The sequence below is a fragment of the Myodes glareolus genome, chromosome 12 (assembly GCF_982192425.1).
Source record: "Myodes glareolus chromosome 12, mMyoGla1.1, whole genome shotgun sequence".
In the NCBI taxonomy this organism is placed as follows: Eukaryota; Metazoa; Chordata; class Mammalia; order Rodentia; family Cricetidae; genus Myodes; species Myodes glareolus.
Window position 1 is genome coordinate 44,915,299 of NC_142037.1, and position 25,585 is coordinate 44,940,883.

The 25,585-nt window shown below is 45.7% G+C and overlaps 1 protein-coding gene across 3 annotated transcripts; it reads right to left on the minus strand.

Annotated features, from left to right (window-relative positions):
- Positions 1-643: 643 nt before the first annotated feature.
- On the minus strand, positions 644-24,788 carry Cnmd (chondromodulin). Of its 3 annotated transcripts, none has more exons than XM_085698291.2 (7): positions 24,599-24,787; positions 24,035-24,175; positions 19,157-19,297; positions 13,237-13,350; positions 8,721-8,874; positions 4,453-4,616; positions 644-1,130 (listed from the first exon to the last, which is right to left on the minus strand). In XM_085698291.2, exons 1-7 carry the CDS (start codon positions 24,668-24,670, stop codon positions 918-920), a joined length of 999 nt encoding a protein of 332 aa, XP_085554417.2. In that variant the 5' UTR covers positions 24,671-24,787; the 3' UTR covers positions 644-917. The 3 variants fall into 3 exon arrangements, with proteins under 3 accessions (XP_085554417.2, XP_085554416.2, XP_085554418.2); XM_085698290.2 differs by having other exon boundaries at positions 644-1,133; positions 24,599-24,786; XM_085698292.2 differs by lacking the exon at positions 24,035-24,175 and having other exon boundaries at positions 644-1,133; positions 24,599-24,788.
- Positions 24,789-25,585: the final 797 nt, after the last annotated feature.

Genomic DNA, 25,585 nt, shown 5'->3' on the forward strand with positions numbered 1-25,585 from the left:
ACACACACACACACACACACTCACTCACTCACTGTGGAATTCAAAACTAAAATGTCACAATTACTAAACACTCCATATCCTGATCCAACGCAGTTTCTGGAGACAGTGCTTGCTTCCTTTATGTCAGTAGTAAGCAAGCCGTTCCTCCTCGGCTGCACTGGGCAGCTCTATCCGTCCTGTTCTACTAGAGTCACCACTGGTAATTGGACCCTGTTGGCCGCCTGATGTTTACTGCACAGGTAAGACGACGGTGCGACGGTGCTTCTCACCCTGTGCCTCCCAAACGGGAGTGAAGACAAATGTCGCGGTTCTTCCCTGTGTGTCTGATTGACCTTGTGCCTAGTTCTCTATCCTAGTGCTTTCTTCCTGGAAGGGACTTAACATGGTTGTCCCTTGTTAATCACCTGTCATGGGGATTATAGCTAATATAGTACACATTGAAGGTTGTAATGTTTGCTTTTAGGTGAATTCTGTGTTTTCCCCAGTTTTTTTGGAGTGGGAACTCTGGGCACATTTGCAAGACTGGGAATAACAGTGAAGGTTAAGAACATTCCCTGTAAACAATAGAACCATTGGGATGATTTCAATCATGATTTGATTAAAAGAAATTCAAGTATATGACAGATCTGGGACAAACCGTGAATAACTTTCCATGTTTATTTTAAAAGTAGTTTTTAAAGACTTGCAACAGGCTTTATTGGCAAAGCAAATAGTGAAGGGAGAATATTAGACTTAGTGTACCCCTTCAGCACGTTTGCACACACAGTGGAGAGCTTCTGGTGTCTTGTTTAGGGTAACATCACTTAGCTTGAATATAAAATCCTTTGTGGTCCCTTGGCCAGAGCATGCTTTATGCTCCTTTGGCTGTCATCTCTCAGGTTAATTTTGCTTGACAGTACCTGATAGATGCAGTGGTTTCACACCATGCCCAAGATGCGGGCCACCCACCAGCTACACGGCATGACTACTCTGCAGGCTGAACGACATCCTTGATAATTATAAGGCCAAGGATAGTAGCCTCCCAGAGGCTCGCAGATCTTCTGGCAGTGTGTGTAGCTCCGCCTGCATTCTATGCAGCAGATTCCTTCATGATCCAGTCTCGGGTCAAATGTCATGCTTTCTCCTTCCTGCTGCTGTGAATTGAAAGACAATGATTTTATTCCCTCTAATGAGAAGATTACAGCGTGCATAGCATTTTAAAATAAGGTCCTGAGTTCACTGCTTCAGGAGATCAGAACAGTCAGTTGTAGGATTTCAAACTAGTGCCACCACTCAGGATTCCTTCTGACATCAAGGCGCCTTTGCCTACTTAGCCTGTCACCAGCAGAAAGTTGTGTGGTATTTAATGAAGTTCCTTCATGCCATAAGGAGCTATGGTTTCTATTCAGAAGTGACTTGCTTTGTTCTAAATAAGCATAAAGGAAGCATTCTGATCAGAAGGAGCATCCTAACTGCTAATTTTAAGTCAGTGGACATTTGTTTCTTCCTGTAGTGATGAATCCCAGAGCTCTTGGGTGCGTGTTTTAAACCCATGATCTGGGGCCAGGCTTGACTTCAACTCTTGTGCTCTGAGAGCCTTGCTGAGTCGTTCAGTTTCTCCTGCCTGTGCATCAGCAACAGCAGATGCTGCCTTCATGGAGGAGGAGACCTTTGGTGTTCCCAAACACAGGCATGAAGTCAAACTTCATTTCACTGCAGGATAGATTGAGATACTGGAAAGGTTTATCTTTCCGAGGACCTACAGGGCAGGTTTCTGTATGTTTTTAAATACACATTGAACATACTAGCAAGATGCCCTTGTTTTTATTTACTTGGGGCATTGGTGGGGTTATACAGAATCTCACACTAGCCCAGGTTGGCCATGATCTTGGAGCAGTCCTTGCTAAACCTCCTGAAATATCTGGATTGTAGTTAACGGGCACAACATTTATCCACATCCTCAGTTGTAAGTTCTGTGTCTCCACATCCATCCTGGAGGCAACTGGCTTTGCCCTGTGAGTTTAAGTCTAGTCAGTGTGAGGAAAGTTAAATTTTTCTTGGCAGTGGGAGAACCTTTATGGAGCGTTAGTGCGCTTGCTTGTTCTGACAGCTGCTAACCTGTCACGTTTATTTGGTTTTCTCCTGTAGTACTGGAATGAGGATTCTGATAACGAATTCAAAGAAGTCTGAACAGGACATTTCAACCATAAATAGAAAGTAGTTGTAAAAGGAATGAGTGATTTTTACACAGCTTCACTGCCATTGTCACACCTAGCAGGACGAGCAGTCCCTAAACACTGTCCAAGACATCTGTTCAGATCCTGTCTTCAGAATGCATCCCTCACCCCTCAGACGTCCTTCCAGTCTGCAGGCTGCTTTCCCCCTTATCTCTTGGAACAGCCCCCTGAATAATTGCCGTGTGACTTCTCTGGGGCGAAAGTGTTAATGGAGGTGTTTCCTCATGGGGAGGTTCAACAGGGACTTACTAGGATTAACAAAATTGGGAGGAATCTCAGGCTGTTGCTTGCTCCTTAGAGAAGCTTGTGAAGGACAGACCTTGAGGGAAAGGTTTGAAGTTTTTTTTGCCTAAAGCTCAGCATATGATAAAGGAAAAAGTTGACATAATTGGAGTTTTTCAAGGGCTGTGGATTACTGGAATCTGTAGCCAGGGCAGACACGTCACATCCCTTCTGTGAGGTGCCTGATAGCTTCAGACCTTGAACAGATTCATCTAGCCCAGCTACCTGGGGAATAAGCGATATTAAATTTTGTTTGCCTATTCAGATTATATTTCTTGTTATTCTTTGAACCTAGGGAATAAAGTACTATGGTGTTCTGAATTTTCTGATAAGCCTTGGGTTATTTAGAGAATACCTTCTGCTCTAAATCCTTCTAAAATATATTAGTCTAAAATGATAAGCTAGGAAATATGTTTGCAATATGTGGAGCAGTGTCGGACTGAGTAAGCCGCGGGGAGGGGCAGATACACAAATGGTTTCGTGCAGTGGCTCTCGGCCTTCCTAATGCTGTGACCCTTTCACACGGTTTCCTCACGTTGTGGCCCCCAACCACAAAATTACTTTTGTTGCTACTTTATAACTAATTTGGTACTGTTAGGAACTTTATATAAATATCTGAGTTTTCCAGTGGTCTTAGGGTACCCCCAAAGAGCTGTGACCTGCCTTTGAGAACTGCTGATTGAGTGTGAGAAGATGTTCAACCTTACACATAATTAAAGATGGGCAAAGTAAATAAGCAGATGACATAATTTATGTACCCAAGAGAGTAACAAAGGCCGAAAGGTTTGATGGGGCTGGAAGGTAGAATCAGTGGTAGGGTTTATACTTAGCAAGCATGGGACTTGGATTCAGTAGCCCCTGTCGTTGGGCCATCCCATGTGTCCAGAAAAGTATGGTAGAAAAGGGGCCTTGCATTACCTTTCACAGACATGAAGATGGTGTGTTGACCTCCAGTAAAATGTGTAACTCCTACCTACTTAGATGTATCAGAACTATGTTTTGGTATTTATGCTAAAGACATACTTCTGTCATAGAGTCCATGCGCTAATATCTGCCTCACCTAAGTCACCTCATCTGGTGCTGGTACTACCACAGCAGTAGCAAATGATAGGGAGATGCTTTATGCCCGCTAAAGCCAAATTAGTTAAGTTTCATGCCCATCTCTTTGTTAGAATGCTGCTGATTGGGCAGAAGCCAGTAACAGAACACTTCCCAAAATACTGTGTTCTAATTGGAAAGCAGAATGGAATTTTTGTTCTGAAAAGGTGTGTGTGTTTCTCTGTGTGTTCTGCAAATGAACTGGACACATAGTTACTAATAAGCTGTTTGGGGGAAGATGGCTGGGCTGGAATGTTTTGGAAACTCAATTTCACTGTATATCTTTCTTAAATGTATGCTTCTACTTTTTTTTTTTTTTTTAAAGAAACAGCTACAAATATTCTATTTTGTTCTCGACAAGGTATAGTGATGGTAAATGATAAATATTTCTTAAAAGGTTTGGGCTTTAATACATTAATACCATTCTCACAAAGTCAGTTTTTGGCCCCTCAGCTCAGAGTTTTGTCTCCTGTGTGGGAGTCCATCGTGTGTCTGGAATGAGAGCCCCAAGGGCAGAAGTAGCAGTCGATGGTCTGGGAAAAGGGCCTGAGAAAGGTCAGGAGACCCATGCATGCGTGTGAATGGACAAAGAGAGTGGATATAAGCAGGGGAAGAGAACACTTTGATTCCGTGTGTTGCCCCGAAGACGCACTCTTAGGAACATTTTAAACAGTCAGAGTCTGGTAGGATCTATTTTCATAGATTTTTCCCTTTGACCCAAAAAAAGGGGGCGGGGGAGACAACTTTGAATTTACACCACATAGCTGGAGATACATGAAATCTCACTTGGAAATAAACTTTCAGCATCACATTCAGTGCATTTGTCTGGGCATGTCATGAAAACACTGGTACGCACGTGGTAAGGATTGTCGGGATTGAATGGTTCTGCGTCGTCCTGGACACTGGGCCTGGTTTCATTATTCAGTCTTCTAGGGCCCGGGTTGCCTCGCGCTTCACTGTGTGGTCTTGTGGTAGAGGGAGCAATGTTTCTTACTACTTCTCTTCTCTCTCTCTGGATTTCTGCAAAATTTTCTGTAAGTTAATTCCTTAACATGAGGAAGGCAATTAGATCTGCATCCTACAGTGACAACCACAGGTATGAGCCATGTTCTAGCTTCCCATTTGGTTTTATAATACGGACTGGAGGAGACACTGGAAGTTGGTTGACAAACCTCTGTTCTCAGGCCCTTTTGTCTTTTCCCCACTTCAGTATAGGAACTGAGCAAATAAAACATTCCCGATTTTCTCTGCCTTCTTTGTAGTGAGGACTGGCCAGGCAGGCTATCTCTAACTCTAGACACAGGAGTGACCAGGCAGGCTATTTCGAACTCTAGACGCAAAGTGGAATAGGTTAGCACCATGTGTGCTTTTACTTTCTTTTTCTTTTTTCTTTTCTGTTGTTTTTTTCTAGACAGGGTTTCTCTGTAGCTTTGGAGCCTGTCTTCTGTAGACTAGTATAGCCTAAAACTCACAGAGATCCGCCTGCCTCTGCCTCCCAAGTGCTGGGATTAAAGGCGTGTGCCACCACTACCCGGCCCCAACTCCTACTTTCTTGATAAAAGAGGACAGAAAGTTGTTTCTATGTCTTACCTAGATGTAGACGTGCTATCTGGAATTAGGAATTGATAAATAAGCATAATGAATAAAGTAACATGCTACAAAGAGCAAATTGATAAGCTGAAAGGAGACTTGATGGTGTCACGGAGTGGGCACTAATGCCAACATCCTTATAGTTTATGGTTTGGGTTGTAAATAAACAAAACTGCTTGAAACCACTGCTGATCAAGTATGCTATAACCGGCAGCCCTTTGTACTCCTAATCGATTGATTGTATAGACATAAACCTTTACATCTTGATATGAGGCATTGTCTTGGTTAATTCTGTGAAGAAAATTCACATGGGATAGAAAAATCAGATGTTTTTATGTATGAGGGCATTAAGGTGCAAACCAAGTAGCTGGCCAAGATCACAGAGTGAGTGACAGCAAGGACAGGATAGGAACGCTGGCTTCCAACCCAGCACTGCGGTTAGCCATCTCATGTATCTGGCAGTGCCGACGACAGGGGAGTAACAGAGATGGAGAGTACCACATAGCGTTGCGGTAGCGTCTCCCTGAGCTTTCTTTGTCTAAGATGGAGCTGGTAGTATCTCATTCACAGGATAATGGTGGGGCTAAGGAAAACCATATCTAAGGTCTTAGCATAGTAGGTAGCATTCTTATAGTTTGTTATTTATGAGCACTTAGATATGCTCTGAAGCCATAGGTAGATTCCATGAATAGTGTATGGTTGGAAAAGCACAAGGAGACCTGAATCAGCTCACACTGCTCAGCTAGTTGAAGGACCTCAGGCAAATTATTCTCTCTCCATCTAGTGTCTTTCCCTGGATCTTGGGAACATGTGTAAATTGTGTCAACAGTTGGTAAGGATGAAATGAGGACACAGTAGATTGCTCTAGGGCGTGGCTGTCCATTTCTGGCCTGTGCTCACCTACCCTCCCCCTTTGGTTATCCACCTGTGTGATACTGATGACCTGTTTTCCTCAACAGCCAACGTTCAGTCTGCAAGACTTTTACTAGAACCAGACAGGGAGCTGGGCATTGTAGGAAAGATTTAATTTCTTTATAATAAAATATAAGTGTACTCGCCACAGATTAGTGGGCAATTCATTTTAATGCCTGTGATAATCCTATGCTCATGCCAACATTTATTTAGTCCTTTGCTAATCTGAGGCATTTATATAGTCTTGATTCGTGATGTCCATTTTTTATGGTGCTGGGTGTCAAACCAGGCAAGCACTCGTCACTGAGCTATATACTTCCAGCCCACACCTCCAGTAACTCTTGTGTAGATATTGTGTTGACTGAGTGTGTAAGATCTTACCATGTGTATATGTTAAAAGGGTGGACATTGGGGATAAGCTTGATTCCAAGGGTGACATCACTCATCTTGGCCCTGCCGTTTGTCTGGTATGCTCCCCCACTTGCTGTACCCTGTGCTGTGTTTTACACAGTCTCTCCTTATGCAGTTTACCTGTTTCCATGTGTGTGCAGGTCAGAGGTTAACCTTGGGTGGTATTCCTCAGGAGTCATTTTCCCTGTTTTTTGTTTTTGTGGGATTTTTTAAATATTGGTTTCTTACTGGGACCCGGGGCTCACCAATTAGATTACCCACTGACCACTGATCTTTGTGCACTGAGCCCTCAGCATACAGCTCTGAGAGTACAGATGGTTTTCTGCTGTGCTCGCTCATACCTCTCACACCCAGGACGGGATAGGCCTTCAGGGATGTAAATTGCACTTGGTAAATATGAACAGGTGACCTCAGGGTAGCTCTGTGGTTGTCCTGAGAGAAGAGCATGGGTGTAGTGAGGGAGACTCCAGTGGAAAAGACAGTGTTTCCGGGTGAGAAGGCACAAAGGCCCACCTAGGTAACAGGAGTGGGGACTGAGAAGTGGCGTGTGGCCGTGGGATTGGGACACAGAGACAGATGGTGCCAGGCGGTGGTGGCGCATACCTGTAACCCCAGCACTCAGGAGGCAGAGGCAGGAGGATCTCTGAGTTTGAGGCCAGCCTGGTCTACCAGAGCTAGTTCCAGGACAGGCTTCAAAGCTACAGAGAAAGAAAGCCTGTCTCGAAAAACAACAACAACAAAAGAAACAAACAAACACAAAAAAACAAAGACAGTGGCAGGAATGCAGTGTGTGCTCTTTGTGGCCTTGCTTTAGCTCTGCAGTCTGGGGACGTGGTTTCTTACTAATCCTGCCTATGGCCTCAGGGTCCTTCTTTTTTGTTTGTTTTAACTCCCATCTATTTATGGTCCACTCTTTTTTTTTTTTAAATCTTTCTTTTAAGATTATTTTTTATTTTTTTTTTTCTGTCTGCATGTATGCTTGCAGAGGGCACCAGAAGAGGGCACCAGATCTCATTATAGATGGCTGTGAGCCATGAGGTGGCTCTGCGCCACCTCTCCAGAGTCCTCAGGGTTCTTCCTAACCCTCTGCCAGGTATGACATGACGTTACTTGGTGTGGGTTGAGAGTAACCATCTCCTCCAGACTCTGGAGCAAGATGAGACTTGTGAACAATAATAATCAGTTATTCATGGTAGAATCAGAAAGCTGTCCCCTCTAGGCCTGGTAGAGTATTGTTTTGGTTGTGGCAGAGCAAGCATAGCAGTGGACAGGGTATATCATATAGCACGGGCTGGTCTGCTCACTGTGTAGCTAAGGATAGCCTTCACTGATGAGCCTTCCTAGTGCCAGGACTGACAGAGCCACCAGGCCCAGCTCACTTTGATGAGTTCCAGTCATTAGTTCAGGGCATTAAGCGCAATCACCAGTGTTGCTACACCGCCATCCAGCCATAGAACTGCCTGGCCTAGTGGGTTTAGTGCCTGCATTTTCTCCATTTCCTCACTGCTGTCTTCTGATATTCAATAAAACCCTTCTGAAAACAGCCTATCTCATGTGTGTAAGGAGAAAGTCCTCCCTCTCCACCTGACCCACAGCTAGAAAGTAGTCCTTGGGGAGACTAGTGTGTTGACCCCCGTAGAAATGAAGTGTGAGGCCCTTGGGGACAGAAGAGTGAGGGTTGTTCGAATTACCTGCCCTTTGCCACCCAGAAATGACTCACACCAAGGGGACCCTGCACTTATTTCTCTGGTTTTGGAAGCTGAACTTGAGGAATCTCAGCCTGTACCCACTGCAGCTTATGGCTGTCCCATAATTCTAGGTTTGAATACAATAAAGCATCGGTAGCACGACAGCTTCTTAGTCTCCTGATGCTATGCTTTAAGAATAAAGAAATATAAAATGGGAAGGTGCAGACAACAGAGATTAAAGAAGCAGGGGTCATAAATTAAAAACTGCAGGTATGCAGAGGTGCTCTCTCTTCTGCCTGCCTCCCTTTAACCTGCTGTGCCTTCCCTTTCATAGGGCAGGCTCTCCGCCACCCCACCCTACCATTTCCTTCTCTGTTATCTCTCATGCTAACTGCCAAGACTCAGCCAACAACTGTCCCAAGTTACCTTTGTTTGTTCCAAGCTTAGGTCAGTGGAGGGGGCTTCCAAGAACCACAGAGACAGGGAGAATTCCAAGCCCAATTACAAAAACTTAAAACTTTACCTTTTGGATACATAGGCTTAAGCCAGAAAATAGGGAGGTTGCCACAGAGTTCAAGGACTTTAGAACTCAAGAAGCTGTTGTCCTTGACAGGCTGGTCCACGGCCACCCAGATAAGAGAGTTTTCTTCATACTTAACGGGCATGATCTTGCCTTCCTGTAAGAATGAAAGGCCCGTGAGCAGAGGATGGTGGCCTATGGTGCTTACTGAGTCGGGCTGTTGCGGGATTATTTGGCTTTGTGCGAACTCGGGGACAGTTCTCTGTGTGCACATACCACATACCACGCGTGCACACTCCAAGACTCCAGCCTCTGGTTCACACACCTGGCACCCCCCCCCCCCCCAAACACCCTGCTTTTAGACAGCCCTCATGTGTGCATAGAAGTGTTTTGAGTCGAAGTGAAAATTACTTGATACCAACTTTGAGAGTTAGGTTAATCTGATGTTTTCGATCAAAGACGTTTTTGAGGAAAAGCAATTGAACAGACCCTGAAATCCTATAAAGGATAGAGGAACCCTTCATTTGAAGTGAAAATCTTCTGGGGTTTTGTTCTGCAGCTTCCAAACAACAATGGAAAAGGCAAGTGATTGGTTCTTTAATGTCTCCAGTTCAAAGTATTATTTAACATAAGCCAGCCCTCCATTTCCCAGCTATAAGAAAACATATTTCAGATGTTCCTCGCATCTAGCACACCACCGAGATTTCAAAGCTAAGCCTGGATTGCCTTCTACGGCGAGATGCGGAGGGTGGTTTGATAACCCAGGAGACAAATTTATTTTTGCCAGGTTGTTCCTTTCATGTATTTATTACTTGCAGTAGGCTGGAGAAATTAAAATGTTTCTTCCCCACTTTAGGTAAAAGCAGCACTTCATTTGTGTGTTCCCCCTCGGGCCTATGGTTGCATTAAGCAACTTAAAGTTATTGGAGGAAGGTAACACTCAGGTAATCCAGTTATTTACCTTAAATTAAATGGCTCCAGCCAGGAAATGAATGCTCTCTGAGCACAGTCGTTTTTTAAAGTTACACAAAAACTGTTGAAGAACTTACGAGAGCAGAGGCACATAAATCTGCTCCATCATTGTCTGACAGGGCGGAGAGAAGGGCCCGACTGGGGTGCGCCCTGTGAGCCAGGATGCTGTCAGGCTTGGAGCACGTGGGCCACCCAACATCCACCCCCCCCCCTTCCTTTGCAATACAAGCTGCTTTTTGCTGGAGGCAGCAGTATGCCCATTGTAATGAACACTTGCTGCTTCATGCTTCCCTGTGGCCAAAGCCAGGCAGTGAGGTCCAGACTGAAATACAGTGCATGTGAATAAGGGGCCTGTTTCTCCCTATTAAAGGTAAATCAGGATTGGCTGGCAGTGATCAGCTTTTAAATTCTATTTATTTATTTAGAGAGGGGAAAAGAGACAGAGAGAAGCGGGGGGCAGAGCATTTTTTCTGAGACAGGCCCTTTGACTCTGTGGGGGTCTTCCTCTCTCTGACCCCCAGTTCTGGGACTGCGTGCATGTACTACACACTGTGAGTTCTGGGGATTGAACACAGGTCCTGTTTGTCCTTAGGCACTGTAGTTCTGAGCAGGCTCCCCGGTTCCTGTGTAAGTGCTGGGGAAGAGGGCGTGCAGCATCACCCCATTCAGGGGTGGAAGGAGAGAAATGGGAATGATGGCAGTCACCGTGGTGTGCGGTGCTGCAGCTGCCGGCCTCCAGTCCCTGCCTGCTGAAGGTACTCTAAATGGAGTCACCTGCTACTGACAGCTATGAACATGGCTGATTTACCCAGCTGGGCTCTCTGAATTGGTTTTCATCCATCAGAGGATCCACCGTGCATCCGTAAACAACAAAAACACAAGACGGTCTACTCTGATCTAACAAGTGCAAAGATTAAAATACAACACTACTTGCTGTGGTTAAATAATTATTTGCAAATACTAAATGAAATTGAAGGTTCCTGAAATGTTTGACTAAAAAGACTTTCAAAAATATAGTTGTAACTGGGCATGGTGGTGGTGGCTTACACCTTTAATCCCAGCTCTAGGGAGGCAGAGGCAGTCAGATCTCTGAGTTCAAGGCCAACCTGAGTTCCAAAACAGAACAGGCAGGGCTATGTAATGAGACCCTGTCTAAAAATAAAGGAAAAAAGTATAATCATATTCTGGTCTCTTGCTCATTTATTGTAACCTACACTAAGGTGAAAACAATAATCTTGTAGTAGTTAATTGCATTTCTGAAAAGATTATTACACACAGGATACAAACTCACCAAGCTATCAATTTTGGTTGCTTTTAGATTGCGCAGTTGTGATATTCATCTTTATACTTTTATGCATTTATCATGGGAGAAAATTCATTAAAGCCAATGAGGTGAGTCACTTGCCACCAAGCCTGATGACCTGAGTTCAATCTCCAGGATCCACAGGTTGTCCTGTGACCTCTTCCACGCAAGCCTGCATACGTACACACACACTCACAGACAAAAGTGTCAAGTTACATGCTATGAAGTTATGATGAGAGCTGGGTGATAGAGCTGGGGTCATTGGTTCTCGTGGCAGGCGAGAGACGGAGTTCACACCCGCGTATGGGGACAGTGATGGAGCGGCAGAGCTCCACAGCAATGCAATGCAGAGAATTGCAAGGACCACAGCAGAGGATGCCCCATCCCTGTTTTAGGTGGTCCTTTGTGAGTCATAGCCTTTGGCTCTGAGCAGCACAGCTCACAGGGAGCATGAATGGAGCAAGGGGGTCTGGTCTCCATCTTACAGCAAGAACACTGGGGTTGCTGAAGTAGGTGAAGGAAGAGGACCTCCGGCTTGCCTTCAGAGCCCACAGGTTGGTTTGTAGCTTGTGTTTTGTTCTGTTTTGAGACATCACCTGCTGCGGCTCTCATGGGAACAAACAATTAGGTGGTTTCCAGGCACCTTTGCTGTTATCCATAGTTTCCCTCCATGGCCCCGAGGGATCTGACGCTCAGTTCACTTCCCTCTCTGGGATACTAAAGGCTCAGAGAAGATTGTAATAAAATTAGCACTTATGTGCGGCAGTCTTCCCATTCATCTAGTAGATTCTAAGGCCATGGGCACAGTGTGTAAGCAATGGTTTGAAGGTGACAGAGCTGGGGTTTGGATCCACATTTTTAGGGTTCCCAAGCCGTCATCCTTCCAGAACCTCTGCCACGGCTCAGATGGAAGACAGTTGTGGGTGTGACCACTTTGTCACTTTGTAAGCCCTGAAAGTGTTAGATGGAAAATATTAAATGGGTTTCTAGGACTCTATGCAACTCCAAAAGGAAATTTAAAAAAGAAATCAGATTTAGGGCTAGAGTATAGCTTGTGCGTGACTCCCTAGCATGTGTAAGGCCTCAGGTTCAATTGCCAGTAATACGAAACCAACAAAATACCGACTTAAAGGCAAGCTACTAGGAACAAATGGAAGAATTATGTTTTTAAAATGTGTAGAGGGTGAGTGAGGTCAGCCTGGGCTATGTAGTGAGTTCCACTCTAGCCTGAGCTTTCAAGACCAACCTGACAAACTTAGTGAGACCCTGTGTTTGAAAAAAAAAATGGGGCTATAGCTTAGTGCTTGCCCTGCTAGCCAGGCCTTCGGTTCTGTCCCTTGCTTTCAAAACAAAACAACCCACGTGGTTTGTGTTGCTTCAGTAAGCTGACTTGAACCAAGGGATGAACTAGAGGACATCTCAGCCCAGCGTCCCAGGAAATCCTCAGAAAGAGAGCTCTGCCCCATCTGCCCCAGCTTCCTGCAACAGGCTGGGGGACCAGCTCCCTGGAACATTCAGGGAAGAATTCCCACATTTTACTGCACTGAGACTAGAGAGGGCTTCTTGAAGTCCCTTTAGTGAAGGTCTAACTGTGAGCTTTTTTCTAATCTTTATTGTGATTTTGGGGGGGGGCACTTTTCGAGACAGGGTTTCTCTGTGTAGCCCTGGCTGTCCTGGAACTTACTGTGTAAACCAGGCTGGACCTGAACTCATAGAGACCCGCCTGCCTCTGCCTCTTGGGTGCTGGGATTAAAGGCGTGCACCACCACCACCCAGCTATTTTGAATTTCTAATCCCTGGTCTGATAGCCCTGTAACACTGGATGTAGAAGGCCATCTGAGTACCAAGCCTCCGATGCACTGAAACATTTTCCATGCTTCTTACTTATGTGTGTGAGAGTATGTGTATGTGTACCCACAGCACATGGGTGGGCGCTGGCAAACAACTTGAAGGAGCCCGTTTGTTCTTCCTACCATGTGGGTTCCAGGACCCCGGCTCAGGCCGGCAGGCTTGGCAGCAAATGCCTTTTCTCTCTGTCCACCTAACACCCTTTAAAGCAGGCCTCCCCACAGCTTTAATATGCTGCGCCATGTCAGAAAGATCCCTTGGATATAGCAGGACAGATACATTCTTCTGGTAGAGCAAAACCAAAACCAAAACCAAAACCAGCTCAGGTTCTGGTCATGAACCTGCCCAGGAGAGAGAGTGTCTTTGGTGTCGCCCGTCATGTATGATGGTACCCACCAGTTCGGAAGAGATGCTTTGCTTGGTCACAGTGCCCACCTCGGGGACCCGAGCCTTCACCTGTGCTTTGATGTAACACTTCTCTCCTCCAGCGAACCGGATCCCGGTGATACCCTACGAGATAAGAGCTCATTGGTCCATCTACTTATTTACTCCATCCGCTGCATGTCTTGCCTGTCGGGCATTCCAGGTGTCGGCTATAAGGATAAACACAATGAAGTCCTGGCTCTCATGGAATTTACCAACATTGTTTTCCAATAAGAAGCAAATATAAATTCGGGCAGAAATTAAAGTTGTAGAGAAAAACAAGGCGAGTACAGAGGCTAGGAAAGGCAGGGGAGGATGCTTTAGCGAGCACACTCAGGAGGGGAGGGGGGGACAACGAGGGGTGATACCTGAGCCCAGTGGCTCATGTTAGGAACCCTGTCTGTGCAGCGGGAAGCTCAGATGAGCTACCGCTCTAGCCGTGTAACCTTTTCTTAGCTCACGGCCTAGGTGAGTTCTCCATCTCTGACTTTTTCTAAGCCTCCTCTTTCATTGGTCCACAGTTCACAGTTATAAACTTCTTGAGATCAGTATGTGCGTGCGTGCATATGTCTGTCTGTCTGTGATCCTACAAAGCCTCTCATAAGATGTTGGTCAAATTAATGAATTCCCTTATTTCTGAGCTTCCCCAGTTACAGAGTCTGAAGTAAACAGAAAAGCCATACATGGCTCCAGGAGCTAAATCTTACCGGAGCATTTAGGTGTTTTGTTTTGTCCCCTCTGAGATATAAACAATGTCTCCTCCTGGCTGGGGACCAGCCTTAAGGGACAAGTTGGCACAAAGCTCTCTCTGAGTTGACAGCTGGGCGCGGCTCTCATCTGAAGAGGACGCGAGAAGGAACTGCACATTCTGTCCCAGGAGCGTTTAACTTTGATTCTGCTGATGTCACTCGTGAGGAATAAATGATCTAAATCTTCTTAAAGGTCATAAATGTTATGCTTAATAATGTCGATGCCACCACATGCCTGAACCTTGATGACCTCCTGGGGTGTGGAGATCAGTGTAGGACAAGGCCAGACTGAGTTAGTGTTAAAGCATGGGGAAATAATAGCACAAATCCAGAACTGTGGGCTCAGGGGTCTTCAACAGAGACCAAGCTAACCCTAAGTCAAGCCGGAGTAGTCTCACGGGAATCTACCTTCCTGAACCTGAAACCCACAGAGGCTGGCAGGTAGCAGAGTAGAGGAGCCAAGATGGCTCTTCCTACATGGCCCTTTCTTTGCCTTGAGGCCTTCTTGTTCACACAACGTAACTCCTGCCCCCTTGTCCCTCCTGACCCAGCTCCTCGACATGGCAGAGACATGGTCTGACCACAGCTCTCTGCTTTGGCCACCAACTTCTTGTGGAGAGATTTTAAGAACATAGTTGGTAATAGATCCCTGGGGAGGTGGAGGCAGGAGGACCTAATGTTCAAGGTCATCCTTGGTTATCTAGTGAGTCTATGGGCCAGATTGAGGTATGCAGGATCTTGTTAAAATAAACAAGCAAAACCAACCTAAAAACAGAACCCAGCTGCCGGGCCCTCCCAAAATATTCTTCTTGCAGTGATAGTGTGGTGCTCAGTCTCTTGAGTATTCTTAAACTACCCAGATGTCGATGATGGACAGACAGCTAGAATTGAGGCCCAGCAGTTGAGGGCAAAGGGAACTTGTTCAGAGTAAAATTTTTAAAAGACTTGTATCAGTCTTTCAGGTCAAGTTTCTCCTGTACCTGCAATTCATAAATGTTTGTTTGTATTGGAGCCACTGAGATGGAACCCAGGGGGCTGGGTCCCAAGTCCAGGGTGAGAATTTCCAGCGCAATGTCTTAAGTTTGTATTTTCAGCAAGCCCTTGGAGGCTGCCCTGCTGGTCCCACAAGGAATACAGCTTGAGAACCGCTGATATCTGGGTGCTGTTTCCCAAATCTCTACCGCTCTTGCTCTGCATGTAAATTTAGGACTTGTAGCTGAAAAAACAAGGAAGGGAGAGAGACCACTGCTTTCCTATGTGGTAGGCTTTCTGGTTCCAGACACATGCTCTCTGAACGTGAGGTGTGTTGGAGGACATCATACATCATTCCAGTACTCCTGGAGAGATCAGTATCAACTGTAGGTCAGCTCCTCGGAAAGTGGACCTAGAACCGAGTCCATTCTGCCAGCACACGCCCTGCAGAGGTTGCTGACAGCCCATGGGGTGGGACTGGTGGCGACGAATTCACACTTGGCCGTCATGGCTAGCTGCAAATCTGCCTCAAGTGGCCAGATATATTAAGCGATTTAAACAGATGGAGAAGTACAAGGAAGTCAGGCAAACCTCCTGTGTTAGCAAACAAACAGGGCCTCAGAAGTCAGTGATAATGAGGAAATTTGCTAACAAAGGCAACTAGTGAAGATTGAAAAAAAAAAAAAACCAACACTCATCAAAGGAGCCATATGATAGCGTCCTGGCTGCTGCTCTATCTGTGACCCCTAGAGGGCCTCAAGTGGGGAAGGGAGTCCTGCCCCCAACAGGCATTTTAGAAATCCTTGGAAGAATCTGATACAAATATTGGGCTAGTTTGGCCTTTTTCTGCCCCCCCAGAACCCTGGAATCTTGAAGAACTAACTGTCCTGAGTCCTGGGAAACCACACTGTTTGTAGGTATCTGCCTGGTACAAAACACTGTTTATTTTTTATAAAAACGTACAGTGACTGAGCATAGCTCCCAGCACAGTGGATTTCCTACACACAGTTACTTAGAAATGGAAGTAAATTAGTTTTTGCTGTATTTCTGAGTCAGAATCTCAGACTTGTCTCAGACTCACGATCCTATTTCAGCTTCCCAAGTGCCGGGGTGGCAGGCATGCACAGCCATGCCCATCAAGAGATTGGTCCCGACGCCGACTGTCAGAGAATTTCATAACACTTAATTGCCAAAGCTCACTTGTGACCATCTGCATTGCAGGTGTGGTGCTGGCAGTCTGGGACGGCCAGTGTATGCGTTTGACTTTATTAATACCAGTTAATGCATCAGGCTGAGCATGCACATATGAAATCCATATTTCACTATAAATTACCTTCATTTCACCGTTCCTTTACATTACGGTGGAGGGTTGTATTGACTTTTGGAATCAATAACCTACCTACCTTCCAGGTTATGCTGGCGTTTTTCTCCCCCTCTAGCTTTTTAAATCACAAAGTTCAAATATCCACACATTAAAAGAATTGCTTGCTGGAAACCCAGAATACCCATATGTGCTCACCACTATTGACTATTTTTGGCTTTTACTCGTGGCTTTCATTACTGGCTTCAGATCTAAGGAGCTTGGTTTTAGCCAACAGCGTGGATGCTTGTCAGGTTGTAGTCTTACAGAATATAAATCACGACCTGTGAATCAACTCAGTCTTGTCCCCCCCCCCCCCCCCTCAGGGAACAAAGTTTGGAGCACTTGTTTTTTTTTTTGTTGTTGTTGTTGTTTGTTTGTTTTCAGTGTTTCTCTCTCTCAAGGTGTCTGTTCTATGTTGGACTCTGTTAAAATACTGGGGTCCTGGGTGTCAGTTTATAGTTCAGAACCTTTGATGATCTAACCCCACCTTTATCTCCATCCATCTCTATTCCCATCCTTGAGCTGACAGCCCTGGCACGGGGACTGTGAGTTCTTTTGTAGTATCCTTTCCAGCGGTCCCTATTAAAGTTCAAGACACTTCAAAAGGGTTGGAGCTATAGCTCAGTGGTAGGGTGCTAGTCTAGCCCAAGAAAGACCCTTGGTCCAGTTCCCAGCCCCACAAATCATCCCTCAGGATGCTATTCAATTATGTCATCCCCTCGCTAAACCTGCGCAAAGCCACTAACTGGCAGTGCCGCCTTTGTGTGTGGAGCACACTCTGCCCATAGTTCATTGCGGCACATTTCTGGGCATGTATCTTTCTCTTAGACTGGACCAGAAGGTCCTTGAAGGATAAATGCCAGTCATCTTTCACCCCGTGTACCTAGCAGCATCCCCACATACGGTGAGCCTCAATCAACACTTCCCACATTTGACCGATGGTTTAAAATAGAGGCAAAAGTAATAGCAGATGACCACAGAGGCTGATTCATGTCTTTTCAAAAGTCCAGGCTGGTTGAAACCCATAACAGGTACTATCCATCAAAGAAATGTTCCTCTCACCAGGTCTGACTTAGAGAAATGTAGGAGCTATCAAAGAGAATTGATCAGTTTATAAAATATTTGTGGCCCGTTGGTCTATGAGAACAAAACACAATCAATACCTTTATTAGAAAGAACCAAAGGATTATAAAACAGATATATAGGTTTGGGATTAAAATATTTTCAGAGGATATTCTTGCTACTTGGATCTCTCGAGAGTGAGGGGCCTTTTGTAATCCATCCTCAACCTTGTTTGCATATTTTGACATTGTAGCACTTCATAGGTATTCAGTTTTGTTCTGGATTGAATGATGCGTGCGGAGGAGCCACATTTTATTAGTTTATATCGAGTAGTAGAGAGAAAAAAAAATGCTTTGCCCTGTCCTGGGTTTTGCAGTTAAAGCATTTAATAGGGCCAGAGAAATTATACTTGTGCACAGGCCAGAACCATTTGCAAAGTGCAGCTGGGCACACTCAGAGCTGCAGAGCCTGTCCCCAGGGCAGGCCCTCCATCAACACAGCCAGTCCTCACGCGCATCAGTGTTCAGCATCTCTGAGCACTAATGCTAGCATCTGCTGGGAATTCAAAAGGACTCACGAAGCATGTTTTGGCTCCCACAAGAGGAGTGCTTTCGTGTAAATGAAAAGCTTCTTTTCGTTTTTTTCTCATCAATCAGGGGAAGATGGTTTGATGAGATGTTTGTAGACCCATAAACTATCAGAAGAGACATTTTCAAGAGCCCTCCTTCATTACGAAGTTTCACCTACTTTGTCTGCAGATTTAGCAGAAGAACCCAAATACGGATGCTTCTTCCTCGTCACAAAACATAAGAGAATAAGATTGTGTCAGCAGTCAACTGGAAATTTAGCCTGAGTGACACTCCTGTTAGCAGATGCACGCTGGAGCATCAACGAATAATCTAATGGCGTAGGTTGCCTGTAAATTAAATTTTGGTCAAAACACAAAGCGGGCTGAAATGTGTCTGTTGTAATAGCCATGCCAGAAAACCTGCGCTGTGACAGGGGATCCTCCCACGCTTCTTTTCCGGTTTAAGTGGGAATTTAGAAAAACATGGAAGTAGAACCCACTGTTGTTGGGGAACTACCCAGTCATTAAAATGTCTTTATTCTCTAGACGTCCAAGGCTTTGTCCTTGCTGCCCTTGGATGTTATTTGAGCATTTTATATGCCAGGTTATAGGAAACCACCTGGAATGACGTAGCTCTCAGGAGTCTTTCTTGAAGACTCTGTGCAGTCCCAAGAAGAGCATGTTCTTGTCAATGATATACTTTTCCATTAGAAAAATAAAGCTTCATTTTGATTTCTAGGTCCATATATCTTTTATTTTCTAGAAGTAAATTAATTTTTCAAATGGTTATTTAAGGACATGAACTGAATTAGGGTGTTTTGTCTTGTTTGCTTGTTTCCTTTTTAAAAATCTTTTTTCCTTGCCTGGAGATAGGAATCTCATGTTGTCAGGCAGCTTCGAACTCCTAGACTCAAGGGGTCCTCCTATGTCACCCTCCCTAACTGCTGGGGCTACTGCACCCGAAGAGGTTTTGTTGTTTTGTATATTCTCCCACGTTTTTTCCTTTGGAAGACATGGAAGACAAAGCAAGGCCCTTTCTCATGGAGCACAGGCTCCACAGTGCAGGTGGGTCGGGGGCATCGAAGTTGCAGTAAAGAACACGAGAGATACTGCTTCTCCTCAGACCAAGAAAGCCAGGGCTTGCCTGTTAAACTCTCTAGACACGTGAAATGTACTTACGTTTTGGAAGTCATTAACTTCAATCGCTTCTTCAGCTCCGCTTCCCATTTTAAAGGTCTCCAAGTTGTTCCCAGCATCTATTTCCATTGACCCATCTTGTAGCTTCCCGTTGATACTCATGGTGTAATGAACATTGTAAATCTAGAAGTGAACGCAAGAGTCGGTGATGCTTTCTTTCTTCCAGCATTTTGGTGCTTGCAATATATGAGGTGGCTTTCATCTTTCTTACAGATGCATGGAAATACCATTACGAATGGTATTTCAAATTACAAATACAAATACATTTGTGTTTGAGGACTTCATCCATACACCAGTCACTTAATACAGCGATTTCTTGTGTGTGTGTGTGTGTGTACACGTCTTTGTAAGTATACACATATTTGTGCACATGGGTGAGTGCATGAATAGCCCACCCCCCCCCAGGGTGTGTGTATAGAGGTTAAATTAATTCCTTAATCACTAACCACCTGACGTTTTTAAGACAAGGTGTCTCACGGAACCTGGAACTGACCAATTCAACTAAATCAGCTGGCCAACAAACCTGCCTTGGCCTCCTCAGTGATAGGATTGCTATGTGGATCCTGGGAGATCAAATTCAGTTTTTCAAGTGTCCGTGGCGAGCACTTTACCAAATAAGCCATCTCTTCAGCCTGATTTATTTTAAAATTCTTTCTAAGTAAAATCTTTGGTAGGGTTTGATAGCTCTTTAAACAGCTCCAAGACTTGAATCTTGGCTATACACCAGAAGCAACTGAATAGATTCTCCAGGGACTGTATCCAGGGACTGTATCTGGACCAAGTAAATCAAAGCCTGTGCAAGTTGGGGGTGGAGCAGCAATATTTGGTTTTCTAAAGTCTAATTTTCTGTGTGTCTGGACTGAGAACCACCCATGGAGAGATGGAGAAGTTTTCAGCCGAGAAAGTGGCAACTTCGTTTGAAAATTAATTTTTTTTAAAGTTTTTTGGTCACTATTAGATGTGTGAAATAGCATATGGTAAGGTTTTTGGACAGGACTGGGATATGTCTTACGCGCACCAGCTCTCGAGAGGCTGAAGCAGGCAGATCTCCGTGAGTTCAAAGCCAGCCTGGTCTCCAGGAAAGGCAGGGTTACACAGACTATCTCTCACAAAAAAAAAAAGAAAAAGATATTTTTAATCACTAAATTAGATGACCCAAAGTGGGTTTTTTGTTTGTTTGTTTGTTTCTTTGGGTCTAGACAGCTTATCACTGCAATGGTTTAAAAATAACTCACATACACTCCTGCCCGGCATGCTGCTCCCCTGCTAGGCCTTTCTCTAGGTGGTGGGCTGGAGGCTGAGTTTCCTTCTTTCTTTCCTCTTCGGACTTTAGTGATCTTTCTGTCTTCATTAACCGGCCATTATCTAGGTACCGTCTGCCTGGCATACAGAGTGTACGGGTGCCCATGCAGAAATGCATATGTGCAAGTCTTCAAAGGGGGAGGCTGAGAACTGAGGAGAGACGGTTCCTACCTGACGCCAGGCCAGCCAGTCAGAACTGTAAATAGCTGTGATTCTAATCAAGCATGATTTCTCTCCTGCATTAGGAGGAGTGGCTAGGCTACTACGTGGATAAACACTAGAAAACAGAGTTGTTGTTATTGGATCCTCACTTGGAGAAAACTCATTATTGCTACACCCACAGAGCACTATTTTATCACCAGAGCTGCGGAGATGGACTGGCCACTCCTGGGCAGCCATCTTTGTTTGGTAAGAGAAAAAAAAAAATACTGGCACCACCTTGGAGTGACCATCTTGCATCCCTGGCTCCCTTGCCTCCTTTTAGGAACTTGGGTGCCTGAAGTTCCTTATGCTACCCTGACCACGGGGCTGGGTCCGACTCTGAATTAGCAGAGAAGGACCGGAGCCCAGCAGCCTGCTTTGCCTTCTCCCCCAGAGGCAGCCCAGTTAGGGAAGCCTGGTTTTTGTTTTTGTTTTTGGCTGAACCAAGCTTTTTTGCAGGCCAGCTGAGAAACAGGCTCTGCTCTGACCTGGGGTCTCAGAGCAGCCATTGTACACAGAGTTAGCCGTGGCCGTCTTAGGAACCTGGCACAAGTGTCCTCCACCCAGGTGGCAACAAACTAAAACAGTTCAACATCTAGGAGTTTAACCATTTAGAGATCTCTGTTAGTTGGTTCCTCGTCGCTCCTTCTCTCCCCCCACCCCCAGTCTCAATATGTAGCCCAAGTTAGCCTTGAGTGTATCATGTTACATAGCCAGGTTGGCTTTGATCCTTCCAGTCCTAATTTCACCTTCCACCCCTTCCACTTCCTCAGCAGTGGCTCCCTAGCCTCAGATGGCATCCTTAGGAAATAGACCTAGCTTGCATGCTCATCTTGGTGGCTGCAGGAAAAGCCTGTACCCTCTTGAAGTGATGGGGGGGGGGCAGATGTAGGGAAGGGTGGAAGGCAATCTGCAGTTTGCAAAGTCCTGGGCCCCGAGCTGGGCAGGAAGCTGAGTTGCTGGAGTGGCAATTACATTGTCTGCTCTAAGCCCAGGGAGCTGTTGGCACCTAAGGCTATTTCTCGCCAAGTACAATGAAGTTTCTTATTTGCCAAAATTCTGCTCAATGTGGTGCCTTTTACAGCCAAGGATGTTTGCTAATGAGTTTTTAATAAGGCCTCGGCTCTATAAGATTAATTACATAATGTTTGGGAAAATGTCTAGAAAAATTAATCTGAGAAAAAAGGCCCCAAGCAACGGTCTCCTCCCCTCACGGAATGGGTCGAGTTGTCAGTTATCTGGCACTGATGGGAATTTCCTGTATTTCAATGCCTGGTTCCATTTGTAACAACGTGGATGAAAAATGGCCTCAATATTTGAGCTCAGCCAGTGATCCCCTCATTATTAGTGCCCTGTGCTTGGTAACCCTCCAGCTAAATTTGAGCGGACCAACCTTTGAGGATTGAGTCATGGGAAATGGGGAGGAGCAGACGTCACAGCTGGTTCCCTTTTGTAAACTGAGAGCAGAGGCGCAGAGACTCTCGGGAGAAGGGGGAGTCCACGAGCTTGATGACCCTGTCAGATAGAGACTTACCTTTTCCACTCTGCTGTGTTTGGGGGACTTAGAATTATACTCGGAGAAGTTAGGCCCATGCCTGCGCATAGCATAGACACCGCCAAATGCGCCCTACTTCAAATTTTGTGATTTGTTTTTGAGACTTAAATAATACGGAACAGCATTAGACATTTTTTTTTCCAGGAAAAAAAGAAAAAAGAAAAAGAACTGTCATGATTTTCTTCATTTTCCTGTCTGTGTAGGAAGTAGCAATAACTTTGATTGTTGGCAATAAAATGTGATTCACTATTCCTCTGTCTTCTTAGAATTTAATACTAATCTCTCGAACCAGACAACCAAACATCTCACAATAAAATGAAGGTATGGGGAACGGGAACCCGCTCCTTCAGTATGAAGGGTCATTCTCGCAAAGAAGCTTGTCAATTAGCCGTGTTTGTCTAGAACACTTAATTGCCAAACGCTAATGCTTTCATGAGCTTCATGGCCAAAATATTTACCAAAAGCATAAAAAAAAACCTATTTTTGTTTCCGAATGACTCTCATCTTGGAGATTTTGTTATCTAAAAGATAGTATTTATGTCTTAACGCCATCAAATTTCCTGAAGGGTGACAATCTCAATGCTGCTGCCAGTGGGGATATACATGTTAAAATCATTTTCATGTTCAGATTCTCTGCTTTCATATGTGAGCATCTGGCCCAGTGTCTATATTTAACATACAAATACATTAAGGCACTTTTCAAATCCACACAGAAAACAGTCCTGATCTTACAAATTGGTGCCTGTAAATTTGATATAGTCTCTCCAACAGACTCAGTGCTAAATGGCATGCTTATCTACATTAGGCATTTGAGTTAAAAATACAAATTACGCAGCGACTGCCAAAGATGTGATGTGTAAAATGGTTGAATTGCTTTCAGCACCATTTTCTCTAAGTACTGGGATTCGTTCATGCCTTGAATTTCATGGTGGGAGAGGAGAAAAAGCAGCAGCCACCGATCCTGGGAGGACAGTGATTAAGAAAGAGCCCTTTGTGTGCACCCTGGAGATAGAATTCTTTTCCATTAGCCGAAATGAGCTTCCACCCTGGCGTGGCAATGGTCACCAAGATAAAATGCCCCCTTTACATAGGTGGACACAGTGAGGTATTTAGAGAACGCGCCGGAGCTCAACCCAGTCCAGACAGACGCAGTTTTTATACTCCGTGAGAGTCCATCCCGCTTTAAAATAAACAGCAGATAAAGGCAGGGTAGTAGTTAGTGAGACATTTGCTATTAAATCACAGGTGGCCATACTGACTCTTTAAACAGATTTGTCACTGCTAAGGAAGTCAGATTTTCTGTTTTAATAAAGAGAAGCGAGTATGAATAAATAGGTCACAAACCCAGAAACCTTAAGGATAAAGATTTACCCCCAGCTGTGGCTCGGAATAGTCTCCCTTCCCCTTTGTCCTTTTAAAATCTACAGCTTTTCTCAGGTGGGGACGGACCTTAAAGATCATCTACTTTTATTCTTTCTTTCTGGAAGAGAAGTTCAGAGAGGCCACGTGCCCTACCCACTGTCTAACTGCCTGGTGGCTGTGTTCGGCCGAGGTGGCAGAGAATGGCTTTCCAGTGTCCAGGGCATTCTCGAACATTCTCCATTCCCGTTTACATCCTAGAAGCCCAGTACCCACATCGGTTGGATCCGCGCAGGGGGATGTCCCTAGAGGACCAAGGGGGAGGAGCCAGCTGTGCTCACTGAACTCTGTCTCCACCTAGGGGGACCGGCCACCCCACGCACCTGGCGGCCCTTGCACCCCAACGTGGGCGGATAACCCTTCAAGCCTCTCTTTGGACTTACGTGATTGTCATTCCCCTTCCAGAAATAGAAGGCCCCGATGGCCCCGAAGAGCATCAGCAACGCACCAGAAATGAGGATCACAGCTCCGACCTTGAGCAGACGCGTAGGGCTGGAGGGTTTCATGGTCACGGTGGCGTATGCCTGCAGAGCAGGAGAGGGACGGGTCGCCGCCGCGCCACAGACACTCCAGTCTCTGTGCTGTGTCCCCGGGGAACTTTGAGGACTGGAGTGGGAAGCTTTGGCCCCAGCACACTCAGAGGCCACCTCCCAAGGGTCCCCCGGCCTTAGGTGTGGAAATAACAGCAGACTCTTCCCTGGGCAAGGCGCTTAGTCCCATAGACCTTCACTCTTTTGTCACAAGAGGTTCCCTCCGAACCTGTGCTGGGTCCTGTGCACCCTGCCACTCCACCCAGACACTGGGCACCCTCGTTTGATTCCGTCACCACCACACCTTCAATGGCACAAACCTCTCAGCCCAGAAGTGGACCTGGCACCCACATGCAGCCTCGGTCCCTGAGTGTGCCCTCACTCAATGCCAGGACTAGGGACCCAGGGGCTACTCACCGGAGGACTGCAAAACTCAATGTCATCAGGTCCTACCAAGGTGATAGGAACTTTGTCCGAGTTCTCTGCCATGTCTGAAGATGGTGAAGAAGGACACTCAGAGGCTCTATCCCTCTGTCCCAACGACGAATGCCCCCTGCACACGAAGCAGCAGCAGCAGCGTCCTGCTCTGGCCAGCCCTTCTGTTCCCACCCCTTCCAGCACCCCACCTCTCCCCTCCCTTCTCCCTCCACCCCGGAGCAGTCAGTTCAGCCCGTCTGGAGTTCTCAGAAGAACCCTCTCCTCCCTCTCTCCAGTCCAAAGCCCCCAAGTAATGCCCAGATAGGTCTGAGTGTGGAAGTGTGGGTGCCTTTCTTGAAAGCAGGGATGTGTAGTCTCAGAAACGCCCCCTCCTCCAAATACTAGTTTGTCGGGGACAATTAGCTATTCACCCAAGGATTCCTTAGGCCATCAGAGCTTTGCCGTGACACTGGCTGGAGGTTATTTCTTGAGGGTGCTGCTGACGGAGGAGGATTGAGAGAGCGGGGTGGTACCAGAAGAAAGGGGTCTCCCCACTGGGTGGGGGCCGGGCCGTCGCTGGTCTCCCCTGAAAGAGCTTGGAGGAGTCTTGGAGAAGGCCTTTACCACTGGGTTCTCTAGGAGAGGAGCTTAAGTTATAGCAACAGTGAAACTCAAGCCGAAGGGGCCTGCAGCAGAGGAAATGGGGAGCCTGGAATAAAAATGCCTACAGTTAAGTCAACAACAATTAAATAGAAACAGCGGCAAGCTTCTCCCAAACAGTAATGGGGTGCGTTGGAAGCAATGACTGTGATGTGTGCAGGGATCACACACATATGCATAGCATCGCTAAGTGAACAGAGAAGACACTGCACTGTTTTATTTTTGCTGCTGTTGACAGTCACACGTAGCTCGGGATGACACAGAACTCCATATGAAGCTGAAGATGACCTTCAACTTTGAATTCTCCTGCCACCATCCCTGGAGCGG

What these genes read in the sequence shown, in the direction of transcription:
- Cnmd (XM_085698290.2), bottom strand. Translation starts at nt 24,670, where the DNA reads ATGGCAGAGAACTCGGACAAAGTTCCTATCACCTTGGTAGGACCTGAT. An exon ending in GGAAGGGGAATGACAATCAC is followed by an intron (nt 19,298 to 24,034) that starts GTAAGTCCAAAG and finishes GTTCACTTCTAG; the next exon opens with ATTTACAATGTTCATTACAC. An exon ending in TAAGCCTATGTATCCAAAAG is followed by an intron (nt 4,617 to 8,720) that starts GTAAAGTTTTAA and finishes AAAATTTTGCAG; the next exon opens with AAATCCAGAGAGAGAGAAGA.